The sequence below is a fragment of the Zootoca vivipara genome, chromosome 3, assembly GCF_963506605.1.
Source record: "Zootoca vivipara chromosome 3, rZooViv1.1, whole genome shotgun sequence".
NCBI classification, from domain to species: Eukaryota; Metazoa; Chordata; class Lepidosauria; order Squamata; family Lacertidae; genus Zootoca; species Zootoca vivipara.
Genome location: NC_083278.1, coordinates 66,282,693 through 66,299,204, shown reverse-complemented (window position 1 = coordinate 66,299,204; position 16,512 = coordinate 66,282,693). Strand labels below are relative to the sequence as shown.

At 40.9% G+C, this 16,512-nt stretch overlaps 1 protein-coding gene across 10 annotated transcripts in view; it reads right to left on the bottom strand.

Annotated features, from left to right (window-relative positions):
* Positions 1-16,512, bottom strand: part of ARID1B (AT-rich interaction domain 1B) — a 363,660-nt gene that overhangs the window by 307,724 nt on the left and 39,424 nt on the right. For all 10 annotated transcript variants that reach the window (XM_035108659.2, XM_035108661.2, XM_035108664.2 and 7 more), the window contains exon 2: positions 12,706-12,900. In XM_035108659.2, coding sequence (XP_034964550.2) covers positions 12,706-12,900 — 195 coding nt within the window. The remainder of the gene's footprint in view (positions 1-12,705; positions 12,901-16,512) is intronic.

Below are 16,512 nucleotides of genomic sequence, written 5' to 3'. Positions count from 1 at the left end.
ATCGTGAACTCCAATTCTATCTCTGCTTTCTCCATTTAAAAGGGTCTCATCAAGACATGAGGGCCACTACCAGTGAGAACAGAAGGACTGGGCTACAATAGCCAATGGTCTGACACAATGGCAGCGTTCACACATCATAGTTAGCAGTCCATCATGAATGTGCAGGTAGATCCTGCCTTGCTCACCCTCCAGTGCAAATGGAAGCAATGAACTATTATTCCTAGCTCAGCATTACATGCAACTAGGGATTGTGAATTGTTTGGATCAAGAAAACAACAAACCCCAGATCAGATGTAATGCTAAACCAGGGACTGTGAACTATTGCTCCTGTTAGGGGGGTGATGTGAGGCTTGGAGCAAAACGGGAGCCATCTCTGCAGTTAGAGTAAACCATTAATGATGCTTTGCTGTGATGTGCAGACTAGGTTAGTATAAGGCATCTTGGTATATGTCAAATTTTAGGTTCTGTTAGTCATACTTCAAGGCGGGTTATCAAATCCAATTATTTGGCAATATTTGCAGCAACAGACACTTCAGTGTGTCTGTAATGTTGACTGGTACACCAACAAAAACTTTTATAGCATTTTCATTCCAAGAAATTCTCAGCTGATCTTTCCTTTCTTAGATTTATTTAAACCAGGAAAAATCGGTCAAGTTAAATCAGGAAATTCAAAGAATACAATGCCAACAAGGCCTTAAGTACTTTACACTGGATTACATCCAATATTTATTTCCTTCTGTTTTACACACTTCCCCTGAGAATCTTCAGGGGGGGTTGCTGATTACTGAAAAAGTATTGTTTCAGTACAGAGTAGGGTATGATAACAAATTGATGACTTTAACACTAGAGTGATATTTAGTTACAACAGATTGTGGACACGCAGTGAAGTGTAGAGACAGATTAAAAAGGCACAGGGGTTCTATGCTGAACCATATTCTAAAGCTCCCTTTCCCTTTGATCCCCTGCCAGCATTTCAAACACATAGGCAGGCATGCACAAATGTAATAAGTCCATTTCCCAAAAGCCTCCTTCACTCCTGTCCACTTTATACTGCCTTTCCCTTGAAATTTTCTACATTACTGACAGTATTCCATTCATCATTCTAGCTGTGTTATCGGTATTGTAAATTTTCCTACAGCTTGGATCATCGTAAACACTCCCTGTTGTGTGATGAGGAAGCAGTCACTATGGCTGGGTTTCAAAATTTGGAGCATCCAAGAATTTGGGCATGCTTAGCTTGTTTAATGTTCTTTCCAATTAAACAGTAGAGAATGTACCATATAACAAACTATTTTTTTAAGTCCCATCAGCTTCAAAGGTAGCTTGATACGTTGCATTCATCCCAGCCTATGTTCTGATATTCTGTTTGTTCTGCAATTTTAGTCCAGCTTATTGAGGTCAGACTCCCAGTTATAGAAATATTACCTTGTGGTCTTTATACCGAAAAAAATAATACAATTAGACCACAGAATGCACCCTATCCAACTATCCAGAAAATTAATCTGCAAAAGTTACTAGTCCATACAACTTTACTAGTTCACTTGTTTCTGTGTACAAACTGTCTCAAATGGTGAGTCTAAAAATAATGCTTATCCTTGTGTATAGTGCCATTCATGTGAACATTAACACCCATCAAACATGTATTACTTCAAAACTCTTACAATTTGGCAGTTATATGGAAAACTACAATTCATGGAGCACTGCATAAATGAAATAGTGTTGTCATCAGCATAGGTTTTGGAAAAGTGAAAAGTATAACTAGTAAACTAGCAGCTTGCGTAAAACCACATTTTAGTCATACAATAATATTTACCTCAGCAAGAGAGTTAAGTAAGCAAATTTTAACCTAGTATGGCAGAACTGTACATCTCTATCCCCACCATCTCACCTGTTCACTTTTCCTTGCAATGAGGGTGAGATGAAGGGTAGGGAAGGAAGCGTTTGGCACAAGGCATTTTCCAAATCTTTTTCCTTCCCAGGCACAGCTCCAGGGAGAATATGTAATCTGAGCACAGCCAGTTTAGAGTATCCAGGTCATATCTATTTTCTGAGTGACAGTGCAGCACAATTCTGGGTCAATGTAAGGAATAAGAAGACTATAGCCTTAGTCACTCGAGTATGTTAAAATGTATGTTACACTATGGATGCGAGAGTTTAGAAGGTAAAAACTTAATTCTTTTATGGGTTCCAGACCTCAGCCATTTACACTAGTATTAGATTCTAAGTAACTCTACATTTTTCATATTTTGCTGACAACCAGGTCAGAGATTGCACTGAACACACCGCAGTTCAAAACAATGCAGTAATTAAAATGTGTACATTTAATTCAAATTCACTGTAAAAATATCCACGGCTAATCACAAATTGTTCTATCAGCCTCCATATTTCCTACTGCCATCTCCTTGTTTTAAGAACAAAGCCATGATTCAAAATGGAAGCCCAGTATATAAACTGCAAAATGACTGGCAAACTTTTAGCCGATCAAATGATGTGTAAGCAAAGGCATTCTTTCCCAGTGGTAGGCGGCCGCATGCCAAGGAACTATGTGCTAGAACTTGTCCAGTACTACCTGTTCAAAGGAAACTGCGCAAGAATATTTCAAGCTATGACACATACTACTTTGTGCAAAAACATCCACAGGAGTATTACAAAAAAGACAGCAGTGATGTTTCAGCAAACCCTGTGTCAAAGGAAAATGATCCCCTGCATTTTTATCAGCAAGCAAAAAATGAACCATCATACCTTACATAAAACTGTATCACTAACACCAATACCGCTTTGGCAAAGTTACTCTGGCCCTTGCATTTTGGATTCTAGCTCTGTCCTGTACGGATGGAAGTGAAACATGCAAAGTTGATACTATATCGCGTGCTTTTCTATCTTCTTTTAAGGGCTGCTGCAGATGCAGTACTGGTATTTAACCACAGCTGGTGCTGTATTTATGCAGCCCTGGCTTCTTAGATTTTTATTTTTTAGGAAAGCACCTGGAACAAACTACAGAGGTATCTCTGGTTGCAGACGGGATCCATTCTGGAAATCCGGTCGGATCCGGAGGTTTTCGCAACCTGAGGGCCGCTTTTGCGCATGCACGCGCAGCGAAACCCGGTAAAATTCTTCCGGGTTTGCTGCAGAAGTTTATGTAATGTTCAGACGGTTACGTAAACGGAGGTACGACTGTATTTCAAATCTAGACCAGAAAATTAAGATAAAGGTAAATGTAGATGTTAAAAGGAAAGGGGGTACAACATATAAACAGTAAAGCAGGGATCCCCAAACTGAGGCCCGGGGGCCAGATGCAGCCCAATCACCTTCTAAATCTGGCCCGCAGATGGTCAGGGAATCAGCATGTTTTTTACATGAGTAGAATGTGTCCTTTTATTTAAAATGCATCTCTAGGTTATTTGTGGGGCCTGTCTGATGTTTTTACATGAGTAGAATCTGTCCTTTTATTTAAAATGCATCTCTAGGTTATTTGTGGGGCATAGGAATTCATTCATATTTTTCCCCAAAATATAGTCCAGCCCCCCACAAGGTCTGAGGGACAGTGGACCGGCCCCCTACTGAAAAAGTTTGCTGACCCCTGCAGCAAAGGGTCTTCTTAACACCATTTCAGAAAGCCATCTGGGGGAAATTCCAGACCCACACAATCACAATTTGACGGGAACAAAAATATTTTATTTTGCATGAAAGATGTATGGACAAAACAAAATAGAGCAAAACCTTATATCTGACTGACATACAAACAAAGCTGAAAACCCAAGTCCGTGTGTATATGTGACCATCTAAACATTTAATGCTGATTCTGAAGTCTAAGATATTGGGGAACAGATGCACTGGATGCACACAAAAAAGCCACCTGTGTCATCCTTGCTACAGCACTGTAAGAGCAAAGCTACACTTTAACACCACCCACTATCCTCCACACCCACCCATCCCGCTGGGAAGGTTTCCCCCCCCCTTCCTTTAAATGGGCTAACTCTTGATGTTGGAGCCCATCTGGGGAAAAACAAGCTGGGGGAAAATGTGTATTTCCACAAAAGAACTAACAAGCAGGGGAAGAGTCAAATATCAGATTGGGATTGCATCCTAACTTGACTATTTAGAAACTATAAAAAGAAAATTTCATTGTGAAAGATTAGCGCCTGGAACTGTAACACTGGTAGCTAAATATTTGGAATATGCATGATTCAAATAAGTCTAACAATGTATATACCTTGTCCTTTTAAATTACAATATTTTATTAAATGTTGTTTCCATGTGCACCAGCAGCAGACATAACATGAAAACGATGTAAGTTGAAATGTAATTTGGATATGAATCTTCAAAAGGTTCAATGTGACAAACTGCTGAAAACAAGTATGTTCAGTGTTTTCTTTTCTTTCCCCCCTTTTATCTTATTTTATGTGGATGATGGCAAGCCTGATCTGTGAAATGTATAAAATATAGTGAAAAAGGGATACAATTTGCTCTTTTCACATATCACAAACAGATCTCACTTATTTTCCCTAGAGCGCACTGCTTCAAATTGAAGAGTGAAATTTGTTTTCTAATGTGGATTATGATATGTTTGAGCTTGCAAAATATTTAATAGCATGTCTGACACCTATTTATGATTTAATCCTTAAATCGGTAAGTAGAGTAGTGTTGCCAAAACAAAACAAAAGTTGGGGAGTGGGAGAAGAGGATATAAAAACCTCTGAAATATTATTGAAAGCTTGGAGTCCCTGGGACTTTAAACTAATCGTTGAAACTAATCAGAGTTAGCCTAGTTCAGCATAATGACAAACTCCAATAGTTTTCAACCAGAAGAAGAGCCTTCTGTCTTCTCACAGCAACACTCATGGGGAGCCTTCATCAGTTTAGTGCCCTGCTAGCTGGGGCTGCTGAAAAGTTGCAGCCCAAAATATCTAGAGGGCACCAGGTTGGCCAAGGCTGCCCTAGTGAAGGAAGATGTGCTACACTAGAAGTAGAGGACAGGGGGAGCACTAAATCATGCATTAATGTTATATCTGAACCAAGTCAACAAATGCAAATCAGAACAGCATAACAACCAAAAGTGCCACTTACAGCATTATGCTCAAACCACTTTAAAATGCAATGAGAAAACTCACCACCACCACATCTACTCCACCTGCTGCTTTCTTCCTTCCCTGTAATCGTACTCCCTCCTCATTTATGGTGAGCAGCAGGGGGACAAGAGGATCTTAGTCCTGTCTGAATGTGGCCTTTCTTCTATTTTCCTGGTGTTTCCACACCTGATAATTTCCTCATTTTATGTAACCTTCCACACAGTGTTAAAAGCCACTTCTGGAAATCTAGTGGAAGCTTAGTGCTCATGACAGTGTTGTTTTCCGGGGGGGGGGGGGGGAGAGATTCCTTTTGCAACCGTGTTAACTCAGAAAATCAGTTTTGCATTATAATTTCACATGACAAAATCTGAGGTGGTATCCTGGTGTATGGTTCTTTCGCACCGTTTAAAAATTAGTTGCAACATGGTGGTATATTGATTTTAAAAAGCCACAGTTCTGTAACACAACAGATAGTGCAGTGTAAAAGGAATGTTAGAAACTGGGATAGAAGCACTAACATTATTTCCAAGAAAACTAACACAACAAACCCCAAATCTGAATGGAGTCTTAATATAAAACCTGACATCCACCATAGTTCCAGAAGTGGTTTTATGGTGCCCCAGTTGCCAGCCCACACTATATGGCTCTTCTTTTACAACTGAACATGGGCCTTTGAATATAAGCAAGCCTGGTGCCTTTGAAATATAGATATTTAACACAACAGCTAATGCATTATTGAATGCATACGTCTGAAGACACAGAGGCAAACTTTGGTCTCAATGCCTTTTCCAGAAGGTATTGTGTCATCCAGCTGAATAAGCTTTGCTCTCCCAATGCAGCAAGCATTTTCTGTTTAGCATACAATTTCCGACATCATTGTAAAGATAGAAATCATTATAATGTTTCTATTTTCCATAATAATGCAATTGTGCTACTTTAGGGATTTTCTTCAGTAAACATTGTCGGATGACCACTGTTAAGATGTAGAGCTAAGCTACCATAAAGTTTCTTTCTTGTGTCAAATTTGATTCTGTGATTATCCATAATCTATGCTCACCTCCCTCTATAGAGTGAATTATACTTAATGGAAGGGATAATTCTAAAGGAGACAATACAACATAAAGTCTTATCCTGCTATGAGAAGTCTTTTTCAATTTAGTCAATGAGGCTTAGCATCAGACAGAAAGGGGGGAAAGACTGAACATTTCCCAGCAGTACAGCATACAAGCATACCCCCTACTTAAAATAATCTTACTTATACATAAAAATGTGTTAAGGCTATGTGAATGCTGACTTCTATACAAGGCATAGGGCAACTTGATAGTGCTATGGGGCAATCAGCAAAAGTGTTAAAAGCAAAGATTCCCCATCCAATCCCCAAGATAACATTTTATATGTTTAAAAAACTTGTGATAATTACATCGGTATTCCCATAGGGCCTCTGCTACCTCATTCACTGGACTCTGGACACCCTACAGTGGTTTAAGATTTCTTAACTCTAGTATGCAGAAGTGCTTGCAAGGGGCATGCTGTTCCAATAAAACTTGTAGCATCCTAGGATGGCTATAGGGAGCCGAAGATCCCTTTGGGGCATTCATCCTAGCATTTGGTGTTTTGTTTTGTGGGTTTTTAAGGTAAACAGTCCCATTTTGTGGTTACAGGGGGAAAGGTAAGACTCTGGCCCTGTTAACATGAAAACACTGTGCTTCGCATTGCCATTCCCCTATATGTTGCTTCCTCCGTGCCTGCATCTGCCATAAGAAAATACTTGCACTGTGCAGTGCAACATCAGTGTTTTTCATTGCCTAAAACTGCAATCAATAACTATGCTAATAAAAGGACCTTTTGATTTTGTCCCTTGGTTTATTGTTAGATGGTCACTTTTGACAAGAATTGTCTGCAGGAGATGTGAATCTCCCCTCATTTCATTTCCACAACCATTGGCATCTGACCTGAGCACGTGTCTATTTAAAATTTAAAAACATGCACAGATGGGAAATGGGTGGCTAATTTGCATACTCATGCAGCTATTCTGAAACAATGTCATTTAGTATGGATGAAGACTTGGGCTCATGCACTCCCACCTCTCCTCTCTTCCCCCCACACAGCCAGGAGGAGGAGCTAGCCAGCATTTGGTTTTACAGAATCTCATCTTGTCCTTGCATATATACCAGAGGATCATGGTTTATCAAAAACTATGCTTAGTTTAACAAGCCATCTTAATAACCTATGGTTTGAAGTTAGCTTATTTTTGTTTTACTGACCAAAGTTTATGATAACCCACAATCTCTGGTTTGTAAACAATGACAAACTGAGATTTGGTGAAAGTGAAACTAAATGCTGGAGAACATCTTCACTGGCTACAAAGGTGGAGCAGGTGGGTGCACAGAAATTAGAGGCTTTAAACCAGGCTTCCTTAAACTCAGCCCTCCAGATGTTTTTGGCCTACAACTCCCATGATCCCTAGCTAACAGGGCCAGTGGTCAAGGATGATGGGAATTGTAGTCTCAAAACATCTGGAGGGCCGAGTTTGAGGAAGCCTGCTTTAAACTCATTCTAACTTGTGTACATAGCGCTACACCATGGTTTAGCATTACATGCAAACACAGGGTATGCACCGCAATTATATATTTGCACAATAGGATGTTGCTCTAGTCAACTACATAAGGGTTGATGCATGCCAATGTGTTATATAATTTGCTCAACAATATAAATAATTGAAGATGCACTTCCTTTGGAACACATTTCAGGTAAGGGGGACTGCTGATCTTTTGAGAAAAGTGTGCATCTTTACCTACTTTCACAGGATCCAGCTGAGCTGATATGACTGACAAAGAATTTTATTCTGTTGAATGGAGTTTAGGAAAGGAGGCATTTCATCCTGATGAATCTGACTGACACCTTCAGACCCTGCCCAAAGACACGCTGGCACTGCACAATTACAGTGCAGACAGGATCAAATGAACTTACTTTAATAAGGAAAAGCACTGTAGTATAAATAAGAAGTTGAACATGTTTTATATATATATATATATATATATATATATATATATATATATATATATATATATATATAAACAATACTTCCATGGGTCAAATTCCATTGGTTTCAAGGCCAGCAGCATAACTGTGCAATGTACTGAAGCCTATAAATATATTTGGCCTGATTTTCAGAGCTGCTGAATATTCATTACTTACGACTGTGTCAATATATATTCAGAACCTTCATTGATTTTGAACAGTTGTCCTATTAATCTATATTTAGTATTATTCCTTTGTTTTTCTGGGGAAATGTAGCCACCTAGGATTAGGGTGACCACACTAGGGCAGGGCTCCTGTACCTTGAAGAGCTAGCTGCTTTAGACTTTATCTAGATGTGACCATGGCACATCTTGGAAAACACATTGTACTCACAGTGGTAAAGTAGGAAAGGATTAAGTGTTTTAAAGAAGAGAAGAAGAAGCCTTATTTCCCTCTTCACACAGTGTTTGCCCTTCAATTGCCTCATCCCTGGTTGTGTTTCCTTTGAAAGGGCTCACTTCTGGTTTTAGAGAATGAAACACATCTGTGGTGAAAAACATATCAGAGGGGAGTGGCTGAAGGGTTCAACATCTTGTTATATCATCCACTTTAAACATATGGGTTCCTTCCATACATATCTAAAATTAAAAAGACCCAGCGTTTAGTTTGTAAAATATTATACATATGGGCAAATCTGTTTGAAGAACATGTTATGAAATATCAACATTTTCCTTCTTAGAGCAAAGTATAGTATGGGGTCATCAACTCGTTTGGACACGTGGGCTCAGTTTCAAACCAGAGAAACTGCTAGAGTGCTGGTGGCAGAAAACTCATTCTGAATCGGACCAGACATGGGTTAGAGCTCAACGTCGAGCCTACCAAGTGGCGATAATGACGGCGAAGAGGGCTTTCTTCACCGCCTCTATTGCATCTGCAGAAAACAGCAGGAGACTCTTTCAGGTGGATCACAATTTAATGGAACCACCCCCACCATCAGGGCCTGGTGAGGACCCCAAGGTCTCCTGCAAGGATTTTGCAAAGTTTTTTTGCAGATAAAGTCGCTCAGATTCAGAAAGAGATAGACTCCACCGTGGGAACAGGGCTGGGACAGGAGAGTGCCAGAGTCCTGTTTAGTCAAGTTACATGGGATCAATTCCAATCTGTTGCCTCCAAGGATGTGGACAGGCTGCTTGGACGAGTGAAACCAACCACATGTATCCTTGCCCATTCTGGCTCATAAAAGCGAGCCGGGAAGGGCTGGGTGATGGGCTCCAGAGGGTGGTGAATGCTTCCCTCTGTGAGGGAGCCTTCCCAGAAACACAGAAAGAGGCAGTTATTATTCTATGGACCCGGCCAATATGGCCAACTATCATCCAGTCTCAAATCTTCCATTCTTGAGCAAAGTGATTGAGCAGGTGGTAGCTGAACAACTCCAGGCATGCCTGGAGGATGTGGACCACTTGAATCCCTTCCAATCAGGATTCAGGCCTCATCGTGGGACTGAAACTGCCTTGGTTGCACTGGTCAATAATCTCTGGCGGCCTAGGGACAAAGGTGAAAGCTGCTTCCTAGTTCTGCTTGATCTCTCAGTGGCCTTTGACACCATTGACCATGGCATCCTTCCAGACCGTCTAGAGAAGCTGGGAGCACTGTTATACAGTGGTTTCGCTCCTTCCTCCTGGGCCATATCCAGAAAGTGTTAGGGGATGTCTGGAGGTGGTTGGTTGGTGGGTGGATGGCTGCTAACAGATTGAGGCTGAATCCTGACAAGACAGATGTACTGTTGGGGGGGCAGGGGGCAGGCAGGTGGGGGGGACTGCCTGGTCCTGAATAGGGTAACTGTGCCCCTGAAGGACCAGGTGCGCAGCCTGGGAGTCATTTTGGACTCACAGCTGTCCATGGAGGCACAGGTCAATTCTGTGTCAAGGGCAGCTGTCTACCAGCTCCATCTGGTACACAGGCTGAGACCCTACCTGTCTGCAAACTGTCTCGCACTAGAGTGGTGTATGTTCTAGTTATCTCCCGCTAGGACTACTACAATGTGCTCCGCATGGGGCTACCTTTGAAGGTGACTCAGAAACTACAACTAATCCAGAATGCGGCAGCTAGACTGATGACTGAGAGTAACCACCAAAACCATATAACACCACTCCCGGTTCGTTTCCAAGCACAATTTGAAGTGTTGGTGCTGACCTTTAAAGCCCTAAACAGCCTTGGCCCAGTATACTGCTTCGAATTCCATTCAATTCAGTATTGATCTTTTTCTGATATTCCACATAATTCTGCTGAACAGCCTCATGAATCAGGGAAAACTGTACCTAATTTCCTTTCTCAAAATTAGCCAGTTTACATGCACAATTGATAAAATGATACCTTCTTCATCACATCTTACATTTCTAGCTACATATCTACTGGATATTTAGCCTTATAAAGGATGTAATAAATGGTAATAGCAATAATAATGATGATGATGATGATGATGATTTTAAAGCTCTGAAGAAACAGGTTGACAGCTACCAATGTACAGTATGTCTTCAATGGCCCCTCCTAGGTATCCCGTCTTTCAAGAGCAGGGCAGCCCCCTAGCGAAGAAGGGGGAGTTTTAAAAGTTTCTGCACAAATCACATTTTGTTGCATAGTTCCACTTGTCTGATATAATGCCTACAGCCACAAAAACATACTGAACTCAACAAAGAGGGCTTTTTAGAATCAATCCATAACAATCTGAGCCAACTTACCACTTGGCTTTATTCAAAGACAGCTTGCTACCCTGGCAATTTAATTGACAAACCCATATTCTTGAATTTTAGTCCTTTACAAAAAGGCAATAATATGCAAGCTAAATGAAAAGAACTGGATTCAGATTATTAGAGGTTCACAAACGAAACACATGAAGCTCTGGAGGCTGTCCAAAGTGAAATCATTTCTAGGTGTTGATGTCCATTCAATAAAAATTCAATGTTGTAATTATCTTCTTACTGCTTCCCCAAAGAGTTTTAGTAATCATAACCATAATATTTCTTAGCCAATTATATTAATGCCGCAAAAAGACCGACAGGGCCAGCAGCCAATCACTGTGCCAGATCACTGCCTTCAGATGGATACTTTACAATTAGCCTACAATTCGCAAGTGAAAAATGCAACACTAATCTTAAAATAACAAACAGTAAAAATCCTTTTAGAAAATAAAGAGTATGCATGGTTAAACATGTAGCACCTCTAATTAAATTATGGAGTGAAGACTCTTATCCTCTTTGCTTCCAAATAACAGGTAACAGTCAGTTCTAATAGCTCTATTAAGTTACACCAAACTACGTTTCATGTCACTATTCAACTAAACAGCTCATCTCTAAACAAGTAAGGCTCCGTTACTGCAACCCTGCCAACTAAACCCCACACTGAATGGTTCAGTTTGCTCCATAATCACATGCAACTTTCTCTGTATGGTAATATAAACTTATATTTATGCAACACATGTGGTCCATGTTTTCAGAAGATGAAACACAATACCTCAGCAAAACTGTGAATGTATAGTTACAAGCTAATTAGCCACTTGTTGAATATTCCATGCCAACGTAACAAATACACTTTCCAGGCAGGTTATTATTTTCATCTTTGTCATATTTAACATCAAATAATAAATGAAAATTAATTCTAGTTAGCCACGTGTAGAGACAAAATGGTGTTTTCTCTTCATTATAAAAAAAAACCCTTGTGCTTGTAACAGAGCACAGGCTTCAATAACAAGCCTGATCAGAGATTTGCCGGCATAGTCTCTGGGTAGCCTTCATCTACTACACCCATTCAAAAAACAATGACTGCATCCTTGCTAATATATTCTGAGTATGTAAGTAATTAACCCTCTGAGATATGGCAGAGAAGAAGTTGTCATCAACAGGAAAACCTAACTTGACTAGAAGAGAACCATGCAACTTACATGATATCTGACAGGTAGGGGGAAACCTCTGCACTTTAGTAAGTTGGGTGGGGACACAAAGGGGGGGGGAGGGAGGGAGAAACTGACGCAATACATACTTATATGTATGCAAAAGTGACATTGATAACAATTATCTGAACAAAAACAGGGTGATTTCTCACTCTGAGCAACACTATACTTATTTCAGGAAACTATTAATAGCAGAAAAAGATATTCAGCTATCATACGAATTGCTAATGACAAAAACGAGAGCCTATAGACCAAAAATAAAGATTATTTTTTTAATGAATTCATCAACAATGATGCTAACAGAGGAAATACAACACTGAAGACAGAGATAGATATAGATATAAGTAACAAAAACAGTTATCCCCCAGCCTATAAAAAAATACCTTGTTCTAATATGGGATATTTTTACTCTTTCATTTATTTCTTCATTCAATTTATATCCTGCCTTTCCTCCTGCAGAAGCTCAGAGTAGCAGATACAGCAAAGATAAAATATTGAAAACACATTTACTAAAAACTGCTTAAAATGTACTAAAACACAGTTTAAAACATTTAAAAAATATCTCAGGGGGGCCTATTGCAGCCTAAGTACATATTATGAAACTAAAAAGATTGCAGACCAGGAAAAGGAACTGAAGAAGACAATTGCAAACAAAATCTCTTCACAAACCTGTTGCTGTGGATACTGCATTCCCCCCAAGGAACCTGGAGTCCGGGATTGCATTGCCATTGGAAAGCGCTGTTGTCCTGGAGGTCCATATGACTGCCCTGGATATGGACTGCTTGTCTGAGCTTGGGAGTGAGGGCTGTTGCCCACAGCAAACAACTGAGGCCTTTTCATTACCATTGGATCCATTGGGTTGCCCTATTGATTGAGGGGAAACATAAAATAAATGTATAAATATATCATATGAAGCCTTTGTTTGTGTATTTTCACCATGTCTTCATTCTGAAATGAAATCTGCTAAATGTCTTTCGACACACACACAGAAATGGTAGCTTAATTTCAGCCTCTGAAATACAATTCAGTAGAAAATTTAGTCATAAGGTTCCATTGCCAGCTACATAATGGTGAAGCTCTTCAAGTGCACACTTGGCAATGAGAAGAATCCATTTCCATGCTTGGTTCCTCCCTACTGGATTACGGCCCATATGTTCTAATTGTCCTGCTTTCAGACTCTTTACAGTGTTAGAATTTTGCATTCCAAGTCAGTAAGTGAGTCATAAACAGAACTTCACATAAAAAGACTCTTCTGATTATTATTATTTCTTTGCTTGATTTCAAAAACAATAAACTCTGGACTTATTTTTCTTGGCACTGTATGTACTGCATTTACAGCGCATCATTTCTGATGCTGCTCACGATAACACAAATCCTCTTAAGAAATCATATCTCATAAGCAGTAACTCCAGCATCCCTTCCTTTACAGGAAAGTCCATTTGTCGGATGCTTGGGGTTTCAGCTTGACAAATGTTGAAAAGGAAATTCAAATGCTGAATAAACTCAATTTCTTGAACAGTCCACAACAAAAAAACTGTTCTTGCACCCAGCTCCCTCCCCCAAGTGTCTTAAATACATAGTAAGTTCCGAAAGCAATTTGGTAGTTTAATGTGTGACAATATGTGTGGAGAATTATTGAATAACACTATTTTTAAGGCATGCACTCTAGTGGATTATGCTCCAATACCCCAACTTTATAATTTCTATAGCTGGCCTTCCCTGAAGTACCTTTCATTCAATCTTTTTAGTAACAAAGTGCTCAGATTTGAATATGGCACACCAAGTGGACCACTGTTATGCCCTATGAACAGTTTTAAATGCTAAAATGAATTGAACAGTTACAGCTGCAAAGTCTTTGCAATACACATAAATATTCATGTACCAAGTTTACTGTGTTTTATCAAAGTTGGTGTTTGTAACCTTATCAGCAACTTTTCAATATTCAATTCTAATTTCTTTCAAACATTATGTACCGTATTTACGAGTGTTGTTCTTATCAGTAATTCCTTTCCATTCTTATTTACCAGATCTTTTTCCTGCATGTTCTAATGGATTCTGGATTCTCTTAGTCTCACCTCCATTTCAATCTGTTCTTAACCTGGATATTTATTCCACTTCTTTATTTTGTATTTCACTTCCCCATACCACATAGCTTTTATTTTTTCCAGTCGTTAACAGTCATCAACAGGTTTACCACTCCTATCAGCCCATCACCCATTCCCATCACCCCACCCCCAACCTCTGACTATACATAAGGGTCTGGTGACTTCTGTTTCAGTGTATCTGAAGAAGTGTGCATGCACACGAAAGCTCATACCTATGACTTAGTTGGTCTCTAAGGTGCTACTGGAAGGATTTTTTATTTTTATTTTGACTGCGTCAGACCAACACGGCTACCTACCTGTAACTATTATTTTTCCCAGTCTCCTTATAAACAATACAGTGGCTTTTATGATTCTTATCCATCTTCTTTGTATCACTGTCTATGTTATGAACTATGTTATGTTAAAATGTGTGTCCACTACTCACTTTTGTTTCATTCAAAACACTCAGTACTGATGTCAGTAATACGAAAACTGGACCAGGATGAGGAAAAGTACAAATGCAAGTACCCTGTTTCTCATATTTTAAGACATACCCATAAAATAAGCCATAGCAGGATTTTTAAGCATTCAAGGAATATAAGCCATACCCCGAAAATAAGACATAGTGATAGGTGCAGCAGCAATGCCGGCCGCAGCAGGAGGAGGAGGAAAAAAATAAGACATCCCTTGAAAATAAGCCATAGTGTGTTTTTTTGAGGAAAAAATAAATATAAGACATGTCTTATAATATGAGAAACACGGTAGGAGTTTTTCCCTTTCCCCAGTCACCATGCATGTGAGAACTATCTGTAGGGTTTTCTTTTCAGCAGCAACCACTAATACATTGCACCATTGATTTAAGAGGTATCTTTCACTAGGTACATGGAAGTGAGTTTAAATATATACCTTGTGCCAGCATTCCATGATATAGTATTATCTTGAGATTGAACAAGTCACAAAACATAGTGTGAGGGACAGGGGATATCGCGAAGTCCCTCCCCTCCTGAGTTCAAGCCCGTCCCCGAGCAAAGGGGAAAGCAGGGAGAGTTCCGATTCCAGTGGGGAAGCAGGAAGTCGTGTCCGAGGCTCAGGCAAGGTAGAGGAGCCAGGGTCCCAGGTGGGACAGGAAGGGGCAAGCAAGGGGGGAAGACCCATCCCTCCAACTCCAGAATTACGCAGGAAGAGGAGGGGCAAGAGGATGGGTCTGCCAAAGCTTTTGTGTTGGAGAAAGACGCGCCAAAAGCCATTAGGAGGTTCTGAAACCGACTGACAACATCGCTCCGTGTAAATAGCAATGACTTGAGCACTGTAAATACGCAGCACCAATAAAAGAATAAAATGCAGAGCTGCGTAGCGTCGTTACTCTGAAGTAGTCCACTCCGGCCACTGTGACAGCAACCTCCTAATCCTTTTTGGGCTACTTCGGAGTTGCCGGGATGAGCGTGTCCGAGGCGGAGAAGTGGCGGCAGATCGCTGAGCAAGCCCAGCTAGAACTGCAACAGCTGTCGCTGCAGGCGCAGGGAGAATTGAAGGCAGCTAAAGAGGAGACTAAGAAGGTCCAGGACGACCGGCTACAACTTGCGGAACAGGTGAGAGAGCTCCAGGAAAAAGAGCAGCATTTAAGGGCGGTGGCGGTAGACCTCCAAAACAAGCTGGATGCAGAGAAAAACAAGGCGGGAGGGGCTCCCCAAGTCCAAGTGCTGCCAGGAAGGAGAGCAGGGACCCTTGTAAGCAAGTTCAATGGAGACCCGAAGGAGTTTCAGGGCTTTGAGACTGAGATCGTGTATGCTCTTGAGCTGCACCAGAATGAGTTCCCCGATGATGAGCACAGAGTAGCGTTTATTGTGGAACATCTCACCGGAGCAGCCAGGGAGTGGCTAAGACCATTAATCGCAACCAAGAATCCTTGCATGAAAAATGTCCAACAATTTCTAGAAGGTTTGAGGACGATGTATTCGTCCGATAGTCATTTGGACCAGACTAAGGAGGAACTGCATAATTTACGCCAAGGGAATATGACAGTTCGCGCATATTGGGCGAAATTCACCATGCTGGTGCACAGACTGGGGTGGGTTTTGGATTCGCCTCCCATGCAAGCTGCGTTTTACTTGGGTTTGAGCGAGGAGGTGAAGGATGAACTCTCGAGAGGTCCAAAGCCCAGTACTATGGATCAGCTGAGCAAAGCAGCTCTGGCGGTGGGGGTGAGGCAGGAATCCCGGTGGAACGACAAGCAAGCGACGCGCGCAAAGCGGGCTTGGTTCCCACGGTCGCAGGAGAAGCCACTCCCTCAACAACCCTTTCAAGCCACGCCTGGAGCCAGCCAGGACCAGGAGCCCATGCAGATTGATAGCGCGCGCGCGCGGGCTTTTCAAACCCCAGCGGCGCCAAGACG